This window comes from Phyllobates terribilis, unplaced genomic scaffold, assembly GCF_046119375.1.
Source record: "Phyllobates terribilis strain yellow unplaced genomic scaffold, ASM4611937v1 Scaffold_11__3_contigs__length_659146591, whole genome shotgun sequence".
In the NCBI taxonomy this organism is placed as follows: domain Eukaryota; kingdom Metazoa; phylum Chordata; class Amphibia; order Anura; family Dendrobatidae; genus Phyllobates; species Phyllobates terribilis.
In genome coordinates, this window is record NW_027362771.1 from 82,598,633 (window position 1) to 82,624,142 (window position 25,510).

Here is a 25,510-nt window from a genome sequence, read left to right on the forward strand (position 1 = left end):
GGGACAGTACGGCTCCTAGCCCGATGTTACTGGCGTCGGTGTAGAGGATAAAGGGCTGGCTATAATCCGGGTACGCCAGGATTTCGTCCCCCGTGAGGGCCATCTTCAGCTGGCGGAAGGACTCTTCTTCCAGCTCCTCCCATTTGAAGGGCGGCTTCTGGTTCTTGGCCTTCCGGGACTGGCCTATCAGGAGGTCCTGCATAGGTGCTGCCTTTTTGGTGAAACCGGGAATAAACCTTCGGTAGTAGCCTACCAACCCGAGGAACTGCCGCACTTCTTTTACGCTGGAGGGGCTTGGCCATTCCTTAATTGCGGTGATCTTATCAGGGTCGGGAGCCACTCCGTCAGCGCTCACCACGTGTCCCAGGTACTGCACCTTTGGTTTCAGGAGGTGACACTTGGAGGGTTTCACCTTTAGGCCGTAACTTGCCAGAGCTTCGAACACTTCCGCCAGGTGTTTCAGGTGGTCCTCATACGTCTTGGAATATACGATGACATCGTCCAGGTACAACAGGACCGTCTCGAAGTTTCTGTGGCCCAGACAACACTCCATTAGTCGTTGGAAGGTTCCCGGTGCGTTGCAGAGTCCGAACGGCATGCAGGTGAACTCGCTAAGTCCCATCGGGGTGGTGAATGCGGTCTTCTCCCGGTCCGCCTCTGCTACAGGAACCTGCCAGTACCCGCTAGTGAGATCCAAGGTAGAGAAGAAGTTAGCAGATCTTAAAGCAGCCAATGACTCCTCTATCCTTGGTAAGGGGTACGCATCCTTGTGTGTGATACGATTGATTTTCCGGTAATCTACACACATCCTCATGGTGTTGTCTTTCTTTCGGACTAAGACTAGTGGAGCTGCCCAGGGGCTACAGCTATCCCTGATCACCCCAGCCTCCTTCATGTCTCTAAGCATCCCCTTGGCGTGTTGGTAGTGGGCAGGGGGTACGGGTCGATACCTCTCTTTTATAGGAGGATGGTCTCCCGTGGGGATGTGGTGTTCTACCCCCTTGACTCGCCCGAAGTCTAACGGGTGTTTACTGAACACTCTCTCGTACTCCTGAACCACCCGATAGACTCCTTGTTTCTGGTGTGCGGGAGTGGAGTCAGTACCCAGATGTAGTTGCTGACACCAGTCCTCCATGTTTTTCTTAGAGCCGTCACCTTCCTCCGGGTGAGATGGAGGCAAGGGTTCCACAGATTGTATAGAATTTTGGTTAATGGTATATAATTTGGCTAGCGTGGCATACCGGGGCAGGTACACTTCCCTCTCCCCGATATTTATTATGCGAACGGGCACCCTCCCATGGCGTACATCAACCACCCCCCGTGCTGTCAAAATGGTGGGCCTACTGTCCGAGTAAACTGGTTCTACCATTGCCTGGTAATCTCTACCTCTCAGACCAATAGCTGCCCGGCACCAAATCATCATTTCACTTTTTGGGGGCATGGCAATAGGAAAAGGGTCACACATTCTTACGCTACCAATCTCACCGCCGGAGAGTTCCACCTGTTGCCGTCGCATCAGTGCCCGGATCTCTTTCTGGAGCACCCGCTGCTCGCCGGAGCTGGCGTTCTTGGCAACCTGCTGTAAAAGGAAAATCACCTCTGCAAGACAATTTTCAATTACATTAGTTCCTAGAGCTATTTTTGGGTGACTCTCATGTTTGTCAATATCTACAATGATCAGTCCCTGTGCTGCCAGTTCGACTCTACCGATTTTGATGGTCACCTCTTTAAATCCGATCTGTGGCACAGGCTGGCCATTGCTGGCGATGATACTCAAGTCGTCGTCAGGGTAGCGGGTAATATCCGAGTCATTCCAGTACTGCTTAAAGAGCACGTACGGGATGGTGGTGACCTGTGACCCGGTGTCCAGTAGGGCACTCATGGGAATGCCATCCAGTACCACAGGCAAGACTGGACGTCCTCCCACATATCTGTCGCGCCAGTTCGATGGGCCTGGTGATCTTTTTCCTGGGGGTTGGCCCTCTACCCCAGGTTGTGCCCGTTTAAAGAACAGTACCTTGCCATATGTCCAGGTTGATTGCAGCGGCGGCAGATGGGTCGTCCGTCCTCGCTGTATCGGTCACTGGGTCTTCCTCTGGCCGGTGGGGTCCTCCTTGGTCGACGCCACGGGATGTCCTCCGGTCCGGATGCCAGCTGGATCTTCCCTGGGGTGGAAGCCTGTAAAGACTGCACAGTTCGGGTTAGCGCAGCAACGCTCTTAACTAGCTCTTGGACCTGATGGTGTAGGTCTGGAGCCGGGTCATTGTCCAAAGCCTGCGCATCAGCTCCCACAGGCCCTGCCGACAAGGGCGCCGCCTCCTGGTGGTAAGTGATAGCAGGGCGCTTGTGGGTCACAACGCCACCCGGTGCCGGTTCTCGGAGCACCCGGATGGCTCTGTCCTTGAACTGTGCAAAGCCCAGATGGGGATCCTGTAAGGCCATTGCCCGCAACTGGGTTCGGTGGGTATTACAATACAGTCCCTCTATAAACTGTTCGGTCAACAGCCTGTCCTCGTTTCCCACTCCATCAGGGTCGGTCTGCTTAATGGCCCTCAGGGCCTCTTGTAGGTTTAGTGCATAGTCCCTTATACTCTCATGCGCTCGCTGCTTGCACCCGTAGAATCTAAGCTTAATCTCGGCTGAGGTGCGGGTATCAAAGGTGTCCTTCAGCCGGGTTAGTATCCCTGCGACAGTCTTCCTCCCAGGTGGCCAGGATTTTACTTCCCTTTTGGCTGCCCCGGTTAGTTGGGCCACCAGGATGCTCACTTTTTGCTCTTCTGTGAGGGGGTACACCTGGAAGAGGCTATCCAGCTTTTCTCTAAAGTCATGCAGGGTATGTGACTCCCCTGAGTACTGGGGTAGCCAAGCTGCTCCCGGGATATAGGGCATGGTGAAGGGCATAACTGCAGCAGCGGTAGCGCTGGCGGGGGTTGAGGCAGTGAAGCTCTCCTCCGTATCCGACATCTTCCTCCCCCCTAGTGGACCGTGGCCTACCTTGCGATGATCCTGTTCCGTAGGCCGCGGCTCCGCAGTGGATCGTCAGGGTTGAGGACCTTCCGTCGCGCTCCTGTGACGTCGGCGTCTGCTGGGCTCCTTCCAGGACCTTACGCAACGTCCGGACGTGAGGCGGGGCATCAGTTCTCGCGCGCTTTCGGAATCCACGCCCCTCTTCTTCCCGCGCGGCGTCCTCAAGATGGCGTCCAATGGCGGGAAAACTCCACGGATGGCGGGAAGAAGGCTGAAGATGGCGCCGGATGGCGGGAATCTTCACCACAGGTAAGTTTGAAAAGTCTCTTTTTCAGGCACGCAGTACCCGGTGGTTGCGGGCACGAAATCCTGCCGACTACGCCAAAGTTGACGCGCCCCTGGGCCTGTGTCGCGCTGCGTTGCGCACGCGGGAGCTTACCCGGAGCCGGATCTCTTGAGGGTTGTAGTCTCGTGGCGGTGACCCGGTCCGTGCCCAGGGAGTCAAACTGAGCGGCGATGTAACAGCGGTAGATGTAGGACGACTACGCCACCCGTTGAATGCAGCTATGGAGCTGCCGCTGCAGGACAGTCCGCTGAGGCCGGTGGATGGATGGTGCAGCGTAGATGGTATAACCCCCCAACGGGAGGGGTATGGCCTCAGGGCAGCAGATGTGGATGATGGGGGTAGCAGGAACCACTCAGAGACGGTGCGGTGTAATTCAGGGTCTTTACTGGTAACAACGATAGACCCTCCCGGAGTACTTGCTAGTGAACGGGGCCTGGTCAGTCCTTGAGCAGATGGGATCTCCCCTGGCCAGGCGGAGTTGTAGGCCTCCCAAACTGACTGTACTCTTCTGGCTACCTTGCTAGAAGCGGATATAAGTAGCCCACGTCCCTGAGTGTACCGTGTGGTGCTCACCCGTATGGCCGGTGACTCGGGGCCTTCTAATGGCTTCCGCTCCACGATGGCGGTGCTGGTCCCACGCGTGTGACCGTGCCTTCGGGTTTCTGGGCCTGAGGACCTGAAATCCCCTGCCGGTCGGCTTCTGCTGCTGGGTAAGAGTTAGTCCCCACAGCCTCGGACGCCGGGTCCGGTAAGAAAGCTTCTCAGTCAGGGCGAGCTCTGCAGCTGCCAGCCCCTGACTCGTAGTAGTATTGCTTCTGCTGTTTCTTGTCTCTACTCTCCTTGACTGACTAACCCTGCCTCAGCCCAGGGTTTTTACAGGGGAAGTTCTTCCCCTCCCAAGACTGGGCAGGAGGTGTGGCATGCACAGGATCCCTGACCAAAGGACCTCCCACCTGCTCTCAGACATAACATCTCTATCACTGTGGCAACCAGACCCCTGGGGTGTCACATATCTGATCTGTTATCTTTATTCTGCAGTTAGATGGCAATATAATATGCACAAGGGTCCAACAGGTAAGGGGGCCCACTTCTACCTCCAAAGCAGCAAGGACTGCAAAGTGCCCATATGCTGTTCTTGCACAGGGGACCTTTTCTGTCTGTGTCCACCAGTGGCAATACCAAATATATATATATATTTTTATGCTATTTTTTTAATGTTATGTTTATGCTACTTCTGCACAAGATATGACTATTTAAAAAAAAAACACTTTTTTTTTGCCACCATGTTCTGACTCTTTTTTTTATTTTTCCGTAGATAGAGCTGTATAAAGATTTGTTTTTTTGAGGGACAAGCTATAGTTATTACTAATACCACTTTATGGTTCACTTTTTGATCACTATATTTTTTGTTGAAGTAGCCATAAACAAAAAAGCTTTATAGTTTATAGCAGTCTATTTGGCATTGTTAATGTCATTCTGCTGGTTGATACGATTAAGCTGATGCCCAATTTAACCCACGCAATAACTTTTTTAGATTTTTCTGCTTTTTCGCAAGAAAATGCCTTTGTTGAAAAAAAATTCTCTTTTTTATGGTCATCATATGGCAAGAACCCAAAGGGCTTTTTTTCGTGTAACAAGCTGTAGTTCGTATTGATACAATTAAGGTGTAGATATGACTTTTTGATTACTTTTTTTTTTTTTTAAGCCAATATTAATAAAAATGGCAATTATTGAATAGTTTTTCATATTATTTTATAGCATTCACGGTATTTTTCTATTTTTGTTTTAGAACACTTTCTTTTTACCATATTTACTAGTCTTCGACCTGCAATTTTTTGATCGCATTAATAATACATTGTAGGAGTTATATAATACAGTGCTTGATCTCCTCTGTCAGACAGCCAATCAGGCCCTGCGGTGCGACCTGATTAGCTAAGGGATACCATTGTTCAGCCTTAGGCCACGGCCCCACTATCAGTATTTGGTCAGTATTCGGTCAGTATTTTTTCTCAGGAGTGTAAGCCAAAACCAGGTGAGGAACAATCAAAGAAAAGGTATAATAGAAACAAGTCACCAATTCTGCATTTATCACCCACTCCTGGTTTTGGCTCCCACTCCTGGGAGAAAATACTGACCGAATACTGACCAAATACTGATAGTGGGGCTGTGGTCTAACGCTTGATATTGCAAAATTTGGCACCCCACGACCGAACTGTGGGAGTCCTGCTGGGCTAACAAAGGGAATGATCTCTCTTTCTCAGATTCATCACATTGTGCTGTCAATACTGACAGAGACATATGAGAGGTTAAGTGCTGAGATCGGCACTATGTCTGGTGTCAGCACATGTGGGGAACAGCAGCTCATGGTATGGAAGGCACGGCACAACTGCTGAGCCATCAATTAGATGTAATTGTACACCCCTTTGCGGGAAATCACCTGCAATTGCGGGAAGAGATTAATATGACATGACTGAAAATACATGCTTCAGACAGGTTCACACATGTTTTTCTAGCAGAAAAATTTATGCCCAGTTTTTGTTTATGGAGCATTTTTTTTCTGTTTCAGCAGACTTTTTCAGGCCAAGTTCACACATTCAGTATTTGGTCAGTATTTTACATCAGTATTTGTAAGTCAAAACCAGGTGAGGAACAATCAGAGGAAAAGTATAATAGAAACACATCACCACTTCTGGATTTATCACCCACTCCTGGTTTTAGCTTACAAATACTGATGTGAAATACTGACCAAATACTGAACGTGGGAACGGGGGCTTAAGCTGATACACCTGAAGATGTGATATGTTGCCTTTTTTGTCATGTGGAAAAGAACAGCACCATGTGCAAAATAAGCGTTTTTTCCCACTGATATCAATAGGAAGCTTACTCGAGGGATAATTGAAGCAGTTTTTCATGTAAATTGTGGAGCACAATCTGCCCCAAAATCCACATAAAAAAACACTCACAGGATTCTCTGGGGGTCCTGTATTTGAGCTGCTATGTAATGTTACCCTATGGGTAACACCACCTTATAAAGACCATAAAAATAAGCAGTGAATTAAAAACAAAGAATACTCAAAGGAGCAGGACGAATAAATTCAAAGCAAAAAATTGACACTTTTGACAGATTCTCTTTATTTATTTATTATGCTTTGCTTATATAGCGCCATTGTATTTCACAGCACTTTACGGACAATATCATTATGTCCCCATTGAGGCTCACAATCTATATTCTCTATCAGTAATCAGTATGCCTTTAGAGTGTGGGAAGAAACTGGAGAACCCGGAGGAAACCCCTGCAAACATGGAGAGAACATACAAACTCCTTGCAGATGTTGTCCTTGGTAGGATTTTAACCCAGGACCAGAGCACTGCAAGGCTGCAGCGCTAACCACTGAGCCACCATGTCGCCCTCTTTAAAGAAGTTGTACAGTACTTTATATTACCTCCCCCCCCCCCCCCAATGTATCCCCCCGGGGCCCCTAAGGATTTTTGTAAATACCTTATGTTGCTGTTTCTGCCTGTGAGCGGCGCTATCCTTGGCCGCTCACAGGCATCACGTGACCCCGCGCTGACGTCACAACAAGTGATGCGTGACTCAGCGCTGGGGTCCCCGCGGTGGCTGCTGGGTTGTGGGCAAGGTTACCCCTGTGTCACACCCAGCATCCATCGCGTTATATTCCTCATTGGGGAGAGGCAGAGCGCACGGTGGATGCCGGGTGTGACGAGCAGGGGGTAACCCCACCCACAGCCTGGCACCCACCGTGGAACACAAACGACAGAGACCTCCGGCTGCTGCCAGCACTTGACGTGACGTCACGTGATGCCTGTGAGCGGCCAGTGATAGCGCCGCTCACAGGCACTATCTGCAACGAAAGGTAATTCCAAAAATCCTTAGGGGCCCCGGGGAAATACATTGGGGAGGGTAATATAAAGTACTGTACAACCCCTTTGATGCAGATACAGGTTATTAATGTTCTCATGTATCTTTCTACAGGCTATGTCTTCTCTTCCATGCATTTAAATTTAAGTTCTTCAAATAAAATATTGACAAGCACAGTGGCGTAACAGTGCAGGATTTGAACCGCCCCTCCCCCCTTCATCCTTGTGTATATATATATACAGTGGATACGGAAAGTACTCAGACCCCTTTAAATTTTTCACTCTTTGTTTCATTGCAGCCATTTGGTAAATTCTAAAAAGTTAATTTTTTTCTCATGCACCCCATCTTGACTAAAAAACAGAAATGTGGAAATTTTTGCAAATTTATTAAAAAAGAAAAACTGAAATATCACATGGTCATAAGTATTCAGACCCTTTGCTCAGTATTGAGTAGAAGCACCCTTTTGAGCTAGTACAGCCATGAGTCTTCTTGGGAATGATGCAACAAGTTTTTCACACCTGGATTTGGGGATCCTCTGCCATTCTTACTTGCAGACCCTCTCCGTTTCGTTGGATGGTGAACGTTGGTGGAAAGCCATTTTCAGGTTTCTCCAGAGATGCTCAATTGGGTTTAGGTCAGGGCTCTGGCTGAGCCAGTCAAGAATGGTCACAGAGTTGTTCTCAAGCCACTCCTTTGTTATTTTAGCTGTGTGCTTAGGGTCATTGTCTTGTTGGAAGGTGAACCTTTGGCTAAGTCTGAGGTCCAAAGCACTCTGGAAGAGGTTTTCATCCAGGATATCACTGTACATGGCCGCATTCATGTTTCCTTCAATTACAACCAGTCGTCCTGTCCCTGCAGCTGAAAAACACCCCTATAGCATGATGCTGCCACCACCATGTTTCACTGTTGGGATTGTATTCGGCAGGTGATGAGCAGTGCCTGGTTTTCTCCACACATACCGCTTATAAATATCACCAAAAAGTTCTATCTTAGTCTCATCAGACCAGAGAATCTTATTTCTCATAGTCTGGGAGTCCTTCATGTGTTTTTGAGCAAACTCTATGCGGGCTTTCATATGTCTTGCACTGAGGAGAGGCTTCCGTCGGGCCACTCTGCCATAAAGGCCCAACTGATGGAGGGCTGCAGTGATAGTTGACTTTATGGAACTTTCTCCCATCTCCCTACTGCATCTCTGGAGCTCAGCCACAGTGATCTTGGGGTTCTTCTTTACCTCTCTCACCAAGGCTCTTCTCCCACAATTGCTCAGTTTGGCTGGACGGCCAGGTCTTGCAACACTTCTGGTGGTCCCAAACTTCTTCCATTTAAGGATTATGGAGGCCACTGTGCTCTTAGGAACCTTGAGCAATGCAGAAATTCTTTTGTAACCTTGGCCAGATCTGTGCCTTGCCACAATTCTGTCTCTGAGCTCTTTGGCCAGTTTCTTTAAGCTCATGATTCTCATTTGGTCTGACATGCACTGTGAGCTGTAAGGTCTTATATAGACAGGCGTGTGCCTTTCCAAATCAAGTCCTATCAGTTTAATAAACACAGCTGGACTCCAATGAAGGAGTAGAACCATCTCAAGGATGATCACAAGGAAAGAGACAGGATGTGATTTAAATATGAGTGTCTGAGCAAAGGGTCTGAATACTTATGACCATGTGATATTTCAGTTTTTCTTTTTTAATAAATTTGCAAAAATTTCTACAATTCTGCTTTTTTTCCAGTCAAGATGGGGTGCAGAGTGTACTTCAATGAGAAAAAATATGAACATTTTAGAATTTACCAAATGGCTGCAATGAAACAAACAGTGAAAAATTTAAAGGGGTCTGGATACTTTCCGTACCAACTGTATGTATATGTATATATATATATATATATATATATATATACATATATACACACTACCGTTCAAAAGTATGGGGTCACCCAGACAATTTTGTGTTTTCCATGAAAACTCATACTTTTATTTATCAAATGAGCTGCAAAACGATTAGAAAATATAGTCCAGACATTGACAAGGTTAGAAATAATGATTTTTATTAGAAAGAATAATTTTCTCCTTCAAACTTTGCTTTCGTCAAAGAATGCTTCCTTTGCAGCAATTACAGCATTGCAGACCTTTGGCATTCTAGCTGTTAATTTGCTGAGGTAATCTTTAGAGATTTCACCCCATGCTTCCTGAAGCCCCTCCCACAAGTTGGGTAGGTTTGATGAGCACTTTTTGCGTACCATACGGTCAAGCTGCTCCCACAACAGCTCAATAGGGTTGAGATTTGGTGACTGCGCTGGCCACTCCATTACAGATAAAATACCAGCTGCCTGCTTCTTCCCTAAATAATTCATGCATAATTTGGAGGTGTGCTTTGGGTCATTGTCCTGTTGTAGGATGAAAGGCTCCAATCAAGCGCTGTCCACAGGGTATGGCATGGCATTGCAAAATGGAGTGATAGCCTTCCTTATTCAAAATCCCATTTACCTTGTACAAATCTCCCACTTTACCAGCACCAAAGCAACCCCAGACCATCACATTACCTCCACCATGCTTGACAGATGGCGTCAGGCACTCTTCCAGCATCTTTTCAGTTGTTCTGCGTCTCACAAATGTTCTTCTGTGTGATCCAAACACCTCAAACTTTGATTCGTCTGTCCATAAAACTATTTTTCAATCTTCCTCTGTCCAATGTCTGTGTTCTTTTGCCCATATTAATGTTTTCCTTTTATTAGCCAGTCTCAGATATGGCTTTTTCTTTGCCACTTTGCCCTGAAGGCCAGCATCCCGGAGTCACCTCTTCACTGTAGACGTTAACACTGGCGTTTTGCGTGTACTATTTAATGAAGCTGCCAGTTGAGGAGCTGTGAGGCGTCGATTTCTCAAACTAGAGACACTAATGTACTTGTCTTGTTGCTCAGTTGTGCAGCGGGGCCTTCCACTTCTCTTTCTACTCTGGTTAGAGCCTGTTTGTGCTCTCCTCTGAAGGGAGTAGTACACACCGTTGTAGGAAATCTTCAGTTTCTTGTCAACTTCTCGCATAGAATAGCCTTCATTTCTAAGAACAAGAATAGACTGTCGAGTTTTACATGAAAGTTCTCTTTTTCTGGCCATTTTGAGAGTTTCATAGAACAAACAAATGTAATTCTCCAGATTCTCAACGAGCTCAAAGGAAGGTCAATTTTATAGCTTCTCAAATCAGCCAAACCGTTTTCAGCTGGGCTAACATACTTGTGCGAGGGTTTTCTAGGGTTTTCTAAACATCCATTAGCCTTCTTACACAGTTAGCAAACACAATGTACCATTAAAACACTGGAGCGGTGGTTGTTGGAAATGGGCCTCTATACACCTATGTAGATATTGCAATAAAAACAAGACGTTTGCAGCTAGAATAGTCATTTACCACATTAACAATGTATAGAGTGTATTTCTGATTCATTTAATGTTAGCTTCATTGAAAAAAAATGTGCTTTTCTTTCAAAAATAATGAAATTTCTAAATGACCCCAAACTTTTGAACGCTAGTGTATATATACCCTCCATCCTGTTAATATGTTCCTTTTCCTGGTATATGTCCCTTATCGTGGGCCCCATGTTGGTATATGTCCTCCATTCTACCGCTCTTCTTTAATGCATAGAAAAAAAAAACATTATACTCACCTTCCCTATGCTTTCCCGCCATGCGCCGTCCTCTTCAGAAGCCGGCAGCTGACTTCAGCGTGCAAGCAATGGGAGCGGATGACGTCACTACCATGCACCCTCAGTCACGTGCACACCGACGTCAGCTGCTAGCCTCTTGATTGGCCAGCAGCGTGTATTGCTACTCATGGGACCGATGGCTCAATCCGCTGCAATACACTTCATCTGGATGTGCATCTGAGGAAGCACATCCAGTTGAAGATTCAACTGGAGTTGGCGGACCCACCAGCATGGGCCTGGTAACGGGTCACAATCTCTGCAACAATGGTAGTTATGCCCCTGGATATGCAGCCAGAGCATGTTCAGTTCATACATAGGAATGCTTTCTAGCTTAGTGCTCATATAGTTTTTCTGCTGAATTAATCTTTTAATTAGTTACTGGAATGTTTCTTACCCCCCACTTTTTTACCATGATCTAATTAATATCTTTCCTCTTATGGCACTATTTGTACTGCTATTAAGCATACCTCATAACTTTTACAGACCAGGGACAAACTATGCGGCACATGCAAATTAATTGCAAATTTTTACCACACAATGGTACATTTTTTTGTCTGTGGGCTTTTATGTGGAGCCTGAAAAAAAAAATTAATGTAAAAATCAAAACACACAGTTGCTTTAAGTGCAGAATCAAAAGTTTTTCTGTACTACAAAAAAGCACAGAAAACAATGCTTCAACTCTGCACCAAAATGCATCAAACAAGACGGAAAGTGCAAAAAAAATGCATGAAAATGCTATAATCAGAGAAGATTGTTATCGAGTAATTTGGAGCAAACACCTGCAGAAAACATACAAAAACAAAAAAGAGAAAAAAACGCAGCATTTACGCTACGTGTAAACATGGCCTCAGCATTACATTTTTATGGGTTTACTGGAAAAAAAAATCAATCACTCCATTTTTTAACACCATTTACTGATCACAGCAAATAATCTGTTCACTGTGTTGTATGGTTTATTACGATCACAGGGATACCAAATATGTCTGTTATTTGCTGATTTTTTTATGTTATTTTTTAAGTGAAATAAAAATGCCATTATTGTAATTGTTTTTCATAATTTCTTAATAAATTTATAGATAGAAAAAAAAATCTCTGACTTTTATTTTACCCCAAGTAGGTAGAACTGCATTGCTATATATCCATGTAGCTCAATGTACCAGTACAATCTGCCTGAAATATGGGAGAATACAATGCACATTCAAATAGAGATAAAAACCGTTCAGTTAAATTGATGCAAACTGTAGGTTTCAATTATAATGGCCTATAAAGTACTGAAAATTAAGCCTGAGGAGTCTTCTCTACACTGTAATGGATATAGTAAAATGTGTCACTGGTGAACACTGAAAAGGGCCCCTGTGCAAGAACAATATATGGGCCTTTTGCAGCCCAAGAGCTCCTAAAAATGCAAAATTGCACCTGCTTTGGGGGTAAAAATGGACCCCTTACCTCTTGGGCTCCTGTGCAGCCGCACAGCTTGCTCCAATGATATGTCTGCCCCTGAACTGCATGTTCCCTACACAAGATTATGAAAATCCTGTGTGGTGTGATGTGGTAAATGTGATCTCCCAGTCCAGTGAATGGGCAAAAAATCATAATTAGCCTGAGTCTAAGTTCCCACGATGAGTATTTGGTGAGTTTTTGATGTTGAAAATTTTCTGCCGTATTTTTGCACCAATTACCTAAACTAGGCTACTTTGGTTTTTTTTTCATTATGTTTTTGAGTGAGGTTTTATATATTCGTTTTTATACTGTTCTTTTTGCTGCAATTTGTCTTTTTTATGTCATGTTTTAAATAAAACACTACTTTGTTTAGGAAACTTCCTGTTAGTTAGAATTGATAAAATGAATTGATAAAGTCATGGGTGGATAACGTGTTTTTTAACAGCAAATTTTTCTAATCTCATTCAAGTCTCAGGGGAAATACAAACAGAGGCTTAATATAGGATCACTTTCTGTATTATGGCTGCAATGTCCTCCAAGGATCTGTTGAACCTAAATGTGATCACCATGGCACCCTAGAATATGTCCGATTTAGTTGCACCACTGCAGACCTGGGTGATGGTTTGGCTAACAGACATATTTTAGCAGCCATCATCATCCATTTTCCAAATACTAGCAGAACTTTTGAAGTCATCCATACCTCATTATGATATATAATTATCAGTATATTGATAATTGCAAACCTAGTTTTTACAATGACAATATAAATTTATTACTACTCACACATAATTTCCAGACAAAGAACTAATATCAGTAAGTTACACTTGTGTTCATGAGTATTTCTAAAATGGATGGATTCACTTACCTTACAATACTCATCAATCGGAATCAGGCGCCGTACAGCAACATCACGTATGTGACTTCGCCGAAACAAGATTTTGCCTGGGAAAAATAAATATATATTACTATTCAGTAATGCATTAAACTGAAGCTATCGTAAATATCTGATGCAAATTACTTGCAAAATGCATAGTAGACCTGATTCCATCTTGCTCTCTTCAAGGGGAACAGATGGTGCATACATAAAGATCATTGATTTCTATAAATGAAAGGAACATGGACACTAATAAAATTTTACTCTCCACTTTTAAAAAAGTCTATGTACAGTAAATCACCACCTACATCAGTTTGCATCTGTCCCTACCTCCTCCATTTATTGTTTCTTTCCATGTGTTAAAGTGGAACCACAAATCCCAGCAGTACATGCACTTATGTAAAATAACATAACTGACATAGAAATTTGCTTGATGTCCAAGAACAAAAGGACACAATTAGTAAGCAACCTCCTGTCTTTATTGCGATTCTGTTGAGTAATTGGTTCTCAATATTCCTGACAGGTAATGCCTGACAAGAGCTTAGGAGGCAAGATAAAATGTAGCTTTGTACATAAAATAACATTTACTTCTGGAACGTTATGTACAACACATGTATGAGTATCATTTAGGCAACATCCAATAAAGTGTATACAACCAATCAACTGAAACACTTTACAGTGCAAATATTTATGACTAGAGTTGAAAAAGGATTCCGTCAGAAATGAATTTCTTTGCTCCTTTACAAAAGTGATAAGGAACTGCTTGCCTACCATAAAAAGAGGAGCTAAAATCATCTCTATGGAGGAGGCTGTACAAGGGTTGCTCCTTCTCTCTGAGAATCTCTCATAAACCCTCACAATCCCTGTCTAGCTTGCGGAGAACTTACAATCACAATAAATTAAGGAGAAAATGTATTAAAGGGAGAGCGATTCTGGACTGTAATTACCTTTTCTACCTGAAATCTCACTGAAGATGAACAATCAAATTTCAGGGCTCTCTGCTTCTCCACCGATTATATTATTGGGGACGCTTTCCACATACCTACACCTTGCAATGCGATCTGCTATAGGCCATGAGATATCATTTGCAAATTTCAAAGCAAAAAATAGTGATGAACTACTGCTGCGAGATCCATCAGGGCTATTGAATTCCAAGGAGACCCCATCTCTCTATTTCCTGATCTGCCCAGGAAGATTCTACAGCTTCCTTCCAAAGCTGTAAAAGATGGGGGTCCCATGATTCCTCAGTCTCTCTTTGTGCCACATACAAGAACAGACTGCTGATCTTCCATAACTCTCTGACATCTATAATTTCTACAAGGCTATGGACATTGATTCTCAGAAAATGCTGGTGTGCATTAATGTATAGCCGTATCTTCTTCCCTCTCAAGGCAGCACCAGAACGTGATCCACCTCTTCCACCTCTCCATATAGACCACATCTGGATCTGGCCCTTCTGTTTGATCTAGACTTATAAACACTTAATCTTGTCTGCCTTCTTCTAACTCAATAAAGTTCAATGTTTAGGGTTATAGCTTTTAAGAGCTTGTTTCTAGCTTTCATTGCTAATGGAGGAAGGTGATGCTGGCATCTAAATAGGAAAGGGTTCTTTACAGTGAGAGTAGTCAGACCGTGGAGTGCCCAACCACAAGTGGTAGTAGTGGTAGATACTATGTTATATTAGCATTTAAAAATGGATTATATGCTTTTCTCACACGGGTTATAAGTAATATAGAGATAGATAATCTAAAACTAGTCAAAAAGGTTGAATCTGATGAATTTAGGTCTTTTTTTTCAACCCATGTAGCTATGACCTTATGTTCTGACCTTCACTATCCCCAGTAGAGCTTTTCCTTAATGTGCAACAATACTATTGGCGATTTCCAAGCATTTTTAAGTAATTGCATACCTGGGTATCAGTTGCAAAGCTCCATACTTGCTAATTACTTATTTTATCTAAGCCTTTTGCTTATATTATACCATAATTTTCCATAGAAATATAACACAGTATTTGGTTAGATTGAGTTTGAGACACTATTGAAAGCCCCAAAGGAGTGAATACCCAGCCCTCATAAAACCTGCAACATTTAATCAAAGGGAATGGGTTCTCATAAAATGACCTATGTTTTAATCAGATTTTTATGCTGAATTTATTGCAAGAAAAAAAGAAATCTTACACTCTTCGCATTTGTCAACATGGCCCAATATTAGACTCATACCTCCTGTTCTTTTTGGCACAAACATGGACAAAGACAGCAATAGACTGACTGAATTGTAAAGAAGTATTTTCTACTTATGCTCTGATCTAGGCAAAGGCTAAGGTCATTGGAGGAGGAAATCTCATCTGTAAAGAATAGAAATAGTGAGTGAAAAATGAAAACTGGTGGCCAAAATAAAAACTGCAAGACTACTGATTTTTAATATAGTGATATGGAAAATAATATTATCAATTTTAAATGACGAAAAATACAATTAACATAAAAACCTAATATAAAAAATAGGTACAGGTAATTTCCTGATGACATTTAAGCTTGCAAAACAGCTCTATTAATTAAAGAACAATTCCACCTAGAAGCTTGCCAACCATTGGGGTACAGGTTTCTACATTTCCAAAAAATATAAGCATCATAAATCTAAGACGGAAACTTGCCAAACATAATGTAATAATAGAAGGAATAGATTTTGTAGAAATACTTCTACTTTTTCAGTTAAACTAATGATTTTAAGCTTTATAGGTCATGTTGAATGCTAGAACTGAATATTTTCAACTAAAACTATGGCGTTTTTCCCAGTCACATCAACTAAAGTATCATATACATCAAAAGAGGTCGAAACCCACGGGTATATATTAGCCAGTACTTTCCATGAAATGTTCTTTGTATGTTACAGTCCACAACAAATATATACCTTAGTAAGCATTCTTCACCTGATAATCTGTGCATGTAAAGCTAATGCATTTATTTCTATAACGCACCAGACCAGAGTAGGATCCTATAAGCGATTCCTTCCTGCCTGGCGTTTATTTATCTTATATTCTGAAGGAATTCTTGAACAGATGCAGGTTTTAATGTATTGCCATTACTGGGTTTCATTCTTTATGTCTTTTCACAGGTCGTCCTTGCAGGAAGGCAGGAGCGGCTAAACAATTTACTGAGTCCAATATAACACATAAATAATGTCGGTGTGAACGCACATGAATCAGGCTTCCTAAATGAAAAATCGTGGCATTCATAGAATGAGTGCTGACTGAGAAGCCATCCACAGAAAACAACAAAGTATACATTTTCCTCTGAACTAACAAACTCTCTCACACAGATGTTCTATCATTGAAGAGGTCTTCTTTTGGATAGGCCCGTAAAACAGATAGATAGGTGAAGATGCAACTCCTGGCACTTATTGTTTGCAAGGAATAGCTAAATATATTTTGTAGTGGTGGTGTCTGCTTCTACAGCTATGTCAAACTGATTTAAAGGGAACCTGTCATTCAATTAATCCTGCCCAAACCACAGGCAGCATGAATAAGGGCCTAGCTACATGATTTCAGCCAGGTATGTTTATAGATCGGGCCAGGGACCATAGGTAAAGATGAGAATAGTCCACTCTCAACCAACTTCTCCCAGAACTGCTCTACGTGACTGACAGGTCTCTCCCTAGTAACACACATGTGAGAGAGCTGTCAATCAACTAGAATGGTGTGGTAAGAAGCCGACTGGGGGCATTGCTGGGCTCATGTCATTTTTCCTTACCGGACCTTTAAAGAAGCACTCCCATGAAGTTTTTTATTTATTAAATAGGTGTATACAGTACAGACCAAAAGTTTGGACACACCTTCTCATTTAAAGATTTTTCTGTATTTTCATGACTATGAAAATTGTACATTCACACTGAAGGCATCAAAACTATGAATTAACACATGTGGAATTATATACTTAACAAAAAAGTGTGAAACAACTGAAAATATGTCTTATATTCTAGGTTCTTCAAAGTAGCCACCTTTTGCTTTGATGACTGCTTTGCACACTCTTGGCATTCTCTTGATGAGCTTCAAGAGGTAGTCACCGGAAATGGTCTTCCAACAATCTTGAAGGAGTTCCCAGAGATGCTTAGCACTTGTTGGCCCTTTTGCCTTCACTCTGCGGTCCAGCTCACCCCAAACAATCTCGATTGGGTTCAGGTCTGGTGACTGTGGAGGCCAGGTCATCTGGCGTAGCACCCCATCACTCTCCTTCTTGGTCAAATAGCCCTTACACAGCCTGGAGGTGTGTTTGGGGTCATTGTCCTGTTGAAAAATAAATGATGGTCCAACTAAACACAAACCGGATGGAATAGCATGCCGCTGCAAGATGCTGTGGTAGCCATGCTGGTTCAGTATGCCTTCAATTTTGAATAAATCCCCAACAGTGTCACCAGCAAAGCACCCCCACACCATCACACCTCCTCCTCCATGCTTCACGGTGGGAACCAGGCATGTAGAGTCCATCCGTTCACCTTTTCTGCATCGCACAAAGACACGGTGGTTGGAACCAAAGATCTCAAATTTGGACTCATCAGACCAAAGCACAGATTTCCACTGGTCTAATGTCCATTCCTTGTGTTATTTAGCCCAAACAAGTCTCTTCTGCTTGTTGCCTGTCCTTAGCAGTGGTTTCCTAGCAGCTATTTTACCATGAAGGCCTGCTGCACAAAGTCTCCTCTTAACAGTTGTTGTAGAGATGTGTCTGCTGCTAGAACTCTGTGTGGCATTGACCTGGTCTCTAATATGAGCTGCCGTTAACCTGCGATTTCTGAGGCGGGTGACTCGGATAAACTTATCCTCAGAAGCAGAGGTGACTTTTGGTCTTCCTTTCCTGGGGGGGTCCTCATGTGAGCCAGTTTCTTTGTAGCGCTTGATGGTTTTTGCAACTGGACTTGGGGACACTTTCAAAGTTTGCCCAATTTTTCGGACTGACTGACGTTCATTTCTTAAAGTAATGATGGCCACTCGTTTTTCTTTACTCAGCTGCTTTTTTCTTGCCATAATACAAATTCTAACAGTCTCTTCAGTAGGATTATCAGCTGTGTATCCACCAGACTCCTGCACAACACAACTGATGGTCCCAACCCCATTTATAAGGCAAGAAATCCCACTTATTAAACCTGACAGGGAACACCTATGAAGTGAAAACCATTTCCGGTGACTACCTCTTGAAGCTCATCAAGAGAATGCCAAGAGTGTGCAAAGCAGTCATCAAAGCAAAAGGTGGCTACTTTGAAGAGCCTAGAATATAAGACATATTTTCAGTTGTTTCACACTTTTTTGTTAAGTATATAATTCCACATGTGTTAATTCATAGTTTTGATGCCTTCAGTGTGAATGTACAATTTTCATAGTCATGAAAATACAGAAAAATCTTTAAATGAGAAGGTGTGTCCAAACTTTTGGTCTCTACTGTATAATTGTCTGTACTGTATGTGTATGTAATGTAGTGTGTGTGTGTTACTATACTCAACTACATCTGCCTTCTCCAGGATACAAAAAAACTTCACGGGGGTGCTTCTTTAAACTTTGTTTTCTCTGAAATGCTGGAGAGTTTCAGAAAAAAACATACCTGGCTGCTTGTTTGGGCAGAATGAAGCTACTGACAGGCTCCCTTTAAATGAGAATAAGCTGCATAGTCAAAGGCCCAACAAAATGTATGAAACTGTGCCTGTTAAACAAAAACGGACTCATCCCTTGTGAGATCCACCATGGTCTGTTTTATAAGATCATCAAAGGCTTCTGGCAGTCATGTCAGCCAAACCAACTGATTTGAAAAGGAAATGCTCACCATCTTATGAGTGTGATAGTGTTTTGATTCTTTAAGGATGGCCGATAATAGAAATAAACAAGGGTCATGCACGTTGGATATCACCATATCCGACAATATGTCTTCTCATACTACTAGACTCTTCTACCCTTGACAGAATAGTAAACCTTAAAAGATACCTGACATCTAAAATGTATTGAATGTTTTTAAATGTAATGTATCATTTTACAACACATGTTTAGACATTCATTAACTATGAAGTCATCTCTATGAACTCAGAAAGTTCAATTGTGGTCAAAAATGTAGTTAGTAAATTTCTATTCCATATTTAAAAGTAATATGCAATGATCTCAGTTGGCCCAGACACAGACTCACCTAGAAATGTTCTGTTTTGCAGACATAATGTATATACGATGTACATTAGCCAGTCCCATCTACTGATGGATTGGCTAATATGTCTCCAGTGCTGATCAACACAAAAGATGGGAACTGAACGTGTTGTTGCATTTTGGGAATTAGAAGTGAGGTTCTGTATTTAATCACTGCCTTCAAGAAAAAAGCGGATGCATCAGTATGATTAATATGAAGCTGTGGGAGCAATTCTATAGCAAGCAGATGTTTTCCATACGTTCAGGAAACTGGGAAATGCTGTGTCCTAATTTCACCTCCCCTCCCATAACAAAGCAAAATAATGTTATCTCACCAGACAAACACCCCAAAGTCAGGGATAGAATTTACTAATGGTTCAATTTTACAGACAAAACTGATTCCAGATTTATTGCATACTGCTTTTATGTATTGCATTTAGCATCTAGACTTTATATTTCCAATAGAAATCACCAAAAATAAGGATACATTTGTGGAGACAGTTCTAACTTCAGTGTATAGTAGTACTCAAAATTTTACATACCCCGGCAGAATTTTTTCTTTCTTGGCCTTGTTTCAGAGAATATGAATGATAACTAAAAAACTTTTTCTCCGCTCATGGTTATTGGTTGGGTGAAGCCATTTATTGTCAAACTACTGTGTTTTCTCTTTTTACATCTTAATGACAACCAAAAACATCCAAATGACCCTGATCGAACGTTCACATACCCCATTTCTAAATACCGTGTATTCCCCCTCTAACATTAATAAAGGTTGAAATCTTTTGTGGTAGTTGTGGATGAGGTTCTTTTATTTCTCAGATGGTAAAGCTGCCCATTCTTCTTGGCAAACAGCCTCCAGTTCCTGTAAATTCCTGGGTTGTCTATCATGAACTGCGAGCTTGAGATCTCCCCAGAGTGGCTCAATGATATTGAGGTCAGGAGACTGAGATGGCCACTACAGAACCTCCACTTTGTTCTGCTGTAGCCAATGACAAGTCGACTTGGCCTTGTGTTTTGGATCGTTGTCATGTTGGAATGTCCAAGTACGTCCCATGCGCAGCTTCCGGGCTGATGAGTGCAAATTTGCCTCCAGTATTTGCTGATAATGTGCTGCATTCATCTTTCCTTCAACTTTTACCAAGTTTCCTGTGCCTTTGTAGCTCACACATCCCCTAAACATCAGCGATCCACCTCCATGCTTTACTGTAGGAATGGTGTTTCTTTCATCAAAGGCCTTGTTGACCTCTCTTCAAATGTAACGTTTATGGTTGTGGCCAAAAAGTTCAATTTTGGTCTCATCACTCCAAATTACCTTGTTCAGGAAGTTTTGAGGCTTGTCTATGTGCTGTTTGGCGTATTGTAGGCGAGATACTTTGTGGCATTTGCATAGTAATGGCTTTCTTCTGGCGACTCGACCATGCAGACCATTTTTCTTCCAGTGCCTCCTTATTGTGCATCTTGAAACAGCTACACCGCTAATTTTCAGAGAGTCATGAATTTCAGCTGATGTTATTTGTGGGTTTTTCTTTGCATCCCGAACAATTTTCCTGGCAGTTGTGGCCGAAATTTTTGTTGGTCTACCTGACCATGGTTTTGTTTTTACAGCGCCCCTGATTTTCCATTTGTTAATCACAGTTTGAACACTGCTGACTGGCATCATCAATTCCTTGGGTATTATTTTGTATCCCTTTCCTGTGTTATACAGTTCAACTACCTTTTCTCATAGATCCGTTGACAATTCTTTTGCTTTCCCCATGACTCACAATCCAGAAACGTCAGTGGCTGGATGAAAGATGCAAGAGTCTGTCTGGATCCCAGAAACTCAGCTTTTATGCACACACAATGATTACAAGCAAACAGGTCACAGGTGAGGATGTTACCTTTAGGGCCCTGTGACATGCAATCTAGGGCTGCACAGCCTGCGCATGCAAAATGCGCCTATAGCTTAAGGCACTTTTTTTTCTCACTGCTCTATTTTACTGATCTGCTCTAATGCGCAGGCGCCGGGAGTCACTGTGACTACCGCTCCAGTGTCCTCCGGCGTGCGCAACAATGAGGTTTAGTCCCCACTCCCGGCACCTGCACATTAGAGCAAATCAGTAAAATAGAGTAGGGAGAAAAAAAATGTGCTTTAAGGTATAGGCGCATTGCACATGCGCGGGCAGCTCTAGACTGCGCTTCACAGGGCCCTGTGACGGGGAGGGGGGGAATATTTAAATTAAGCATATAGGCGGACATTTCTTGGCGTCCCCCAGCCAAGCCTAGAGAAAAGGATTTTATAAAAAGCAATTTCACAGCCACAAGACCGCTAATATGGGACATACAGGTAAGTATAGATTTATATTACTATAAGATGTAAGTCCATATTAGCGGTCTGATAGGTCCCAGGGGAGTGACAGATTCCCTGTAAAATTCATTAAAGTATGCTTAAAAATGCCCCCAAACACAAAACCCAAAAAAATGGGATAGACTCTTAGATATAATTCCATTAAATTCTCAAGGAGTAATACTAATTCCTTATCCCAAAAAACAATGCATTGGAATATAATGCCTGTAGAAGGTATGCTAATGCAGCCACTGGATAGGACTGCCTTTGCATAAATATCCTTCACACTCATAAATCATAAACAGGAGAGTGCATCCCATGGATATATGTACTCAGTGTGAATAGGCATTAAAGTAAATGCAGGCAGTGCCCTGTATATTAGAGATGCCAATGATTCCTTAACCAAATGTAACCTTCACTGAAATAAAATGCCCAAAGAAACACACCATCCCAGTTCAGGTAATAGATGAATAAAACTTTAGGTGACTATCACTGCAGGATCACATATCAAACACAAGAGATGTATATACATATATTAATGATATTACTAACATTAGGCTATCTGTGAAAAAATACTGTGCACCTCAATGACCCTGCATGATAAAGTAACATGGATAAGGGAATCCATCATCAGTATACATAGGTCACTGATATTACTGGCATTAAGCAATAAGCAAACGATACTGCATGCAAGGCTACAGTCTGATGTAGCCAAAATCAATTATACTAGGCTGAATTAAATAGTAGCAGCCCATGCATGTACGTGGCTGGTTGCACCACTACAGATAAAAAACACATAACAGGAATATAATTAAACAGCCCCGGTCATATCACAATTCAAATGCCTATATTTCCCTGGGATAGACACTAGGCTATTCCTGCCTAGCAGCGGGGATTGGCACCCCAAATAAACGGGATTTGGCGCCCCCCCCCGCTCCACAGCAGGAACTACTAAAGCCGCATGGGTGCTGCTGATCCTGGATAGCTGAAGGTCCTTTCAGGTCATATGATTAGGAACTACAAAATGTGGTTGTATGTTGATGAAGCAGAGTTGTGTGTTAATGTAGCTGAGCTGTGTGTAGATGTAGCAAATTGTGTGTGTTGGTTTAGAAAATTTGCTTGTGTGAACGCATATAGCAAAGTTGTGTGCATGTAGTAGAGTTGTGTGTGTAGCAGCATTTTGTGTAGCAGAGTTGTGTCTATGTAGCAAAAATGTATGCATGAAACAGAGCTGTGTGTGTGTATATACAGCAAAGCTCAGTGTGCATGTACTGCGCATGGAGTATTGTGTATGCTGTAAAGCTATATGTGTGCTGTAAAGCTTTATGTGTCTAATACACATGCTGCATAGATTTATTACCTCCTCATTCTACTTTAGTGCATTAAAATTAGCGATATTTGATCCCTCCACGTCTTTACATTGTTAGTGGAGTTTTAATTAACAGGAAATATGTTTTTCCTATTTTCTGCTGTGTAAACATGGGGTGCATCTTTACAGTAAGATCCGTTCTATAGCATACATATTCTTACAGAAGGAGCCTGTACAGTATAATTTGTAAAATCCTTTACAATCCTGAGCTAAGTGCAGGCTCAATAACATACTGACATTCAGTTTTCCAATGTCACATTTATTTTTGATATTTAAATGGACTATGTCAGCAGGCTACACACTACACATGCAGTCCCCGACCAAGTATTCCTAGACAAGCCTGCTAGATGAGGCAAAAAGTGACAGAGAAGGAAGGAACCTTTTGATTTTGCACACAACCAGGAATAGGCACAAGATTTCATGGGTCATTGTAGAGTGGTGGGTAACCCACTTCATGTGGGCAATGAGGGCTTTGTGTAGCGAGCGTGTCCTATACGTCACAGAATTATAAGGAGGAAAAGAAACAATCTTAATGTTGGGTGTTGTGGACCACAAGGTATAGCCTGTTGGATATTTACATGCTTAAAGGGGTTGTCTCAAGTTCTTAAAACGTTAAAACTGCAAAGTGCTTGTAAAAACAAGCAATTTTGCAATTTCTCTTATTAAAAATCATCTCTGTTATCAAGAATGGTGGAATTTTAAATTTTACAGTATACAGCTTGTTGGATAGGTTGCCAGCAATCCTGCAGTTTGAGTGGCCAGTTACCCAAGTAATGCATGCAGGCTGCTTGCAAGCTCTATGCTTTAGCCTTCTCCCAACAATCTGAAGCTGGCATGATGGCTGGATCTGACCAGCTGCACTCTGCCTGCGGTTCTCTCATGCTGCAGAGGCAAAGCTGCCTCGGCTAGCTGCATAGGAGAGCAGTCAGTACAGACAAGCATTGCGACCATGCAATTGGCCCAAGCTGTCAAACTTCAGGAGCACAACACACTAGCAAAGCAGAAAGCCGTGGGCAAGAAGCAGTGCACTCCCGAAGACAAAGAAAAGATGAGAACAACACTTTAATACTTTGGTCAGGCCGGAAATAAAGACAGGCAAGAGATACAGGTGCATCTCACAAAATTAGAATATCATCCAAAAGTTAATTTATTTCAGTTCTTCAATACAAAAAGTGAAACTCGTGTATTATATAGAGTCATTACAAACAGAGTGATCTATTTCAGGTGTTTATTTCTGTTAATGTTGATGACTATGGCTTACAGCCAATGAAAACACAAAAGTCATTATCTCAGTAAATTAGAATAATTAACAAAAAACACCTGCAAAGACTTCCTAAGCATTTAAAAAGGTCCCTTAGTCTGTTTCAGGAGGCTCCACATTCATGGGGAAGACTGCTGACTTGACAGATGTCCAGAAGGCAGTCATTGACACACTCCACAAGGTCCCAGAGTTCCAATTTTTCATTTGGAAATCAAGGTCCCAGAGTCTGGAGGAAGAGTGGAGAGGCAACAATCCAAGCTGCTTGAGGTCTAGTGTGAAGTTTCCACAATCACTGATGGTTTGTGAGCCATGTCATCTGCTGGTGTAGGAACACTGTTTTATCAAGACCAAAGTCAGCGCAGCCATCTACCAGGAAATTTTAGAGCACTTCATGCTTCCCTCTGCCGACAAGCTTTTTGGAGATGGAAATGTCATTCTCCAGCAGGACTAGGCACCTGTCCACACTGCCAAAAGCACCAATACCTGGTTTAAAAAAAACAGCATCAATGCAGACGAGCTGAAGGCTGTATCAAAGCAACCTGGGCTTCCATAACACCTCGGCAGTGCCACAGGCTGATCGCCTCCATGCCACATTGCCGCATTGATGTAGTAATTGATGCAAAACGAGCCCCGGCCAAGTATTGAGTGCATTTACTGAACATACATTTCAGTAGGCCAATATTTAGAATTTTAAAAACATTTTTCAAGCTGTTGTTATAAAGTATTCTAATTTACTGAGATAATGACTTTTGTGTCTTCACTGGCTGTAAGCCATAATCATCAACATTAACAGAAATAAACACTTGAAATAGATCACTCTGTGTGTAATGACTCTATTAGGGTTGAGCGAGTATGTTCTGTCCAGGTATGCTTGGGCCGAGCTCTGAGTATTTACAGCTGCTCGGTGATATGGTTGAATCCCTCCCGTGTGCATGATTTGTGACTGTTTGGCAGCTTTATTACATGTGAGGAATGTGTAAGAAATAGACATTCCTCCCATGTAATAAAACTGTCAAACAGTCGCAAATCATGCACACAGGAGATTCAACCATATCACCGAGCAGCTGTAAATACTCGGAGCTCGGCCCAAGCATATTCGGCGAAAGGGTTAACAGAACATACTCGCTCAACACTAGACTCTATATAATATATGAGTTTCACTTTTTGTATTGAAGAGCGGAAATAAATTAACTTTTTGATGAT

The 25,510-nt window shown here is 42.7% G+C and overlaps 1 protein-coding gene across 2 annotated transcripts in view; it reads right to left on the minus strand.

Moving 5' to 3' along the window:
* The window catches only part of SH3PXD2B (SH3 and PX domains 2B), a 248,122-nt gene that overhangs the window by 102,271 nt on the left and 120,341 nt on the right, over window positions 1–25,510 (minus strand). For both annotated transcript variants that reach the window (XM_073651312.1, XM_073651313.1), the window contains exon 4: window positions 13,189–13,265. In XM_073651312.1, coding sequence (XP_073507413.1) covers window positions 13,189–13,265 — 77 coding nt within the window. The remainder of the gene's footprint in view (window positions 1–13,188; window positions 13,266–25,510) is intronic.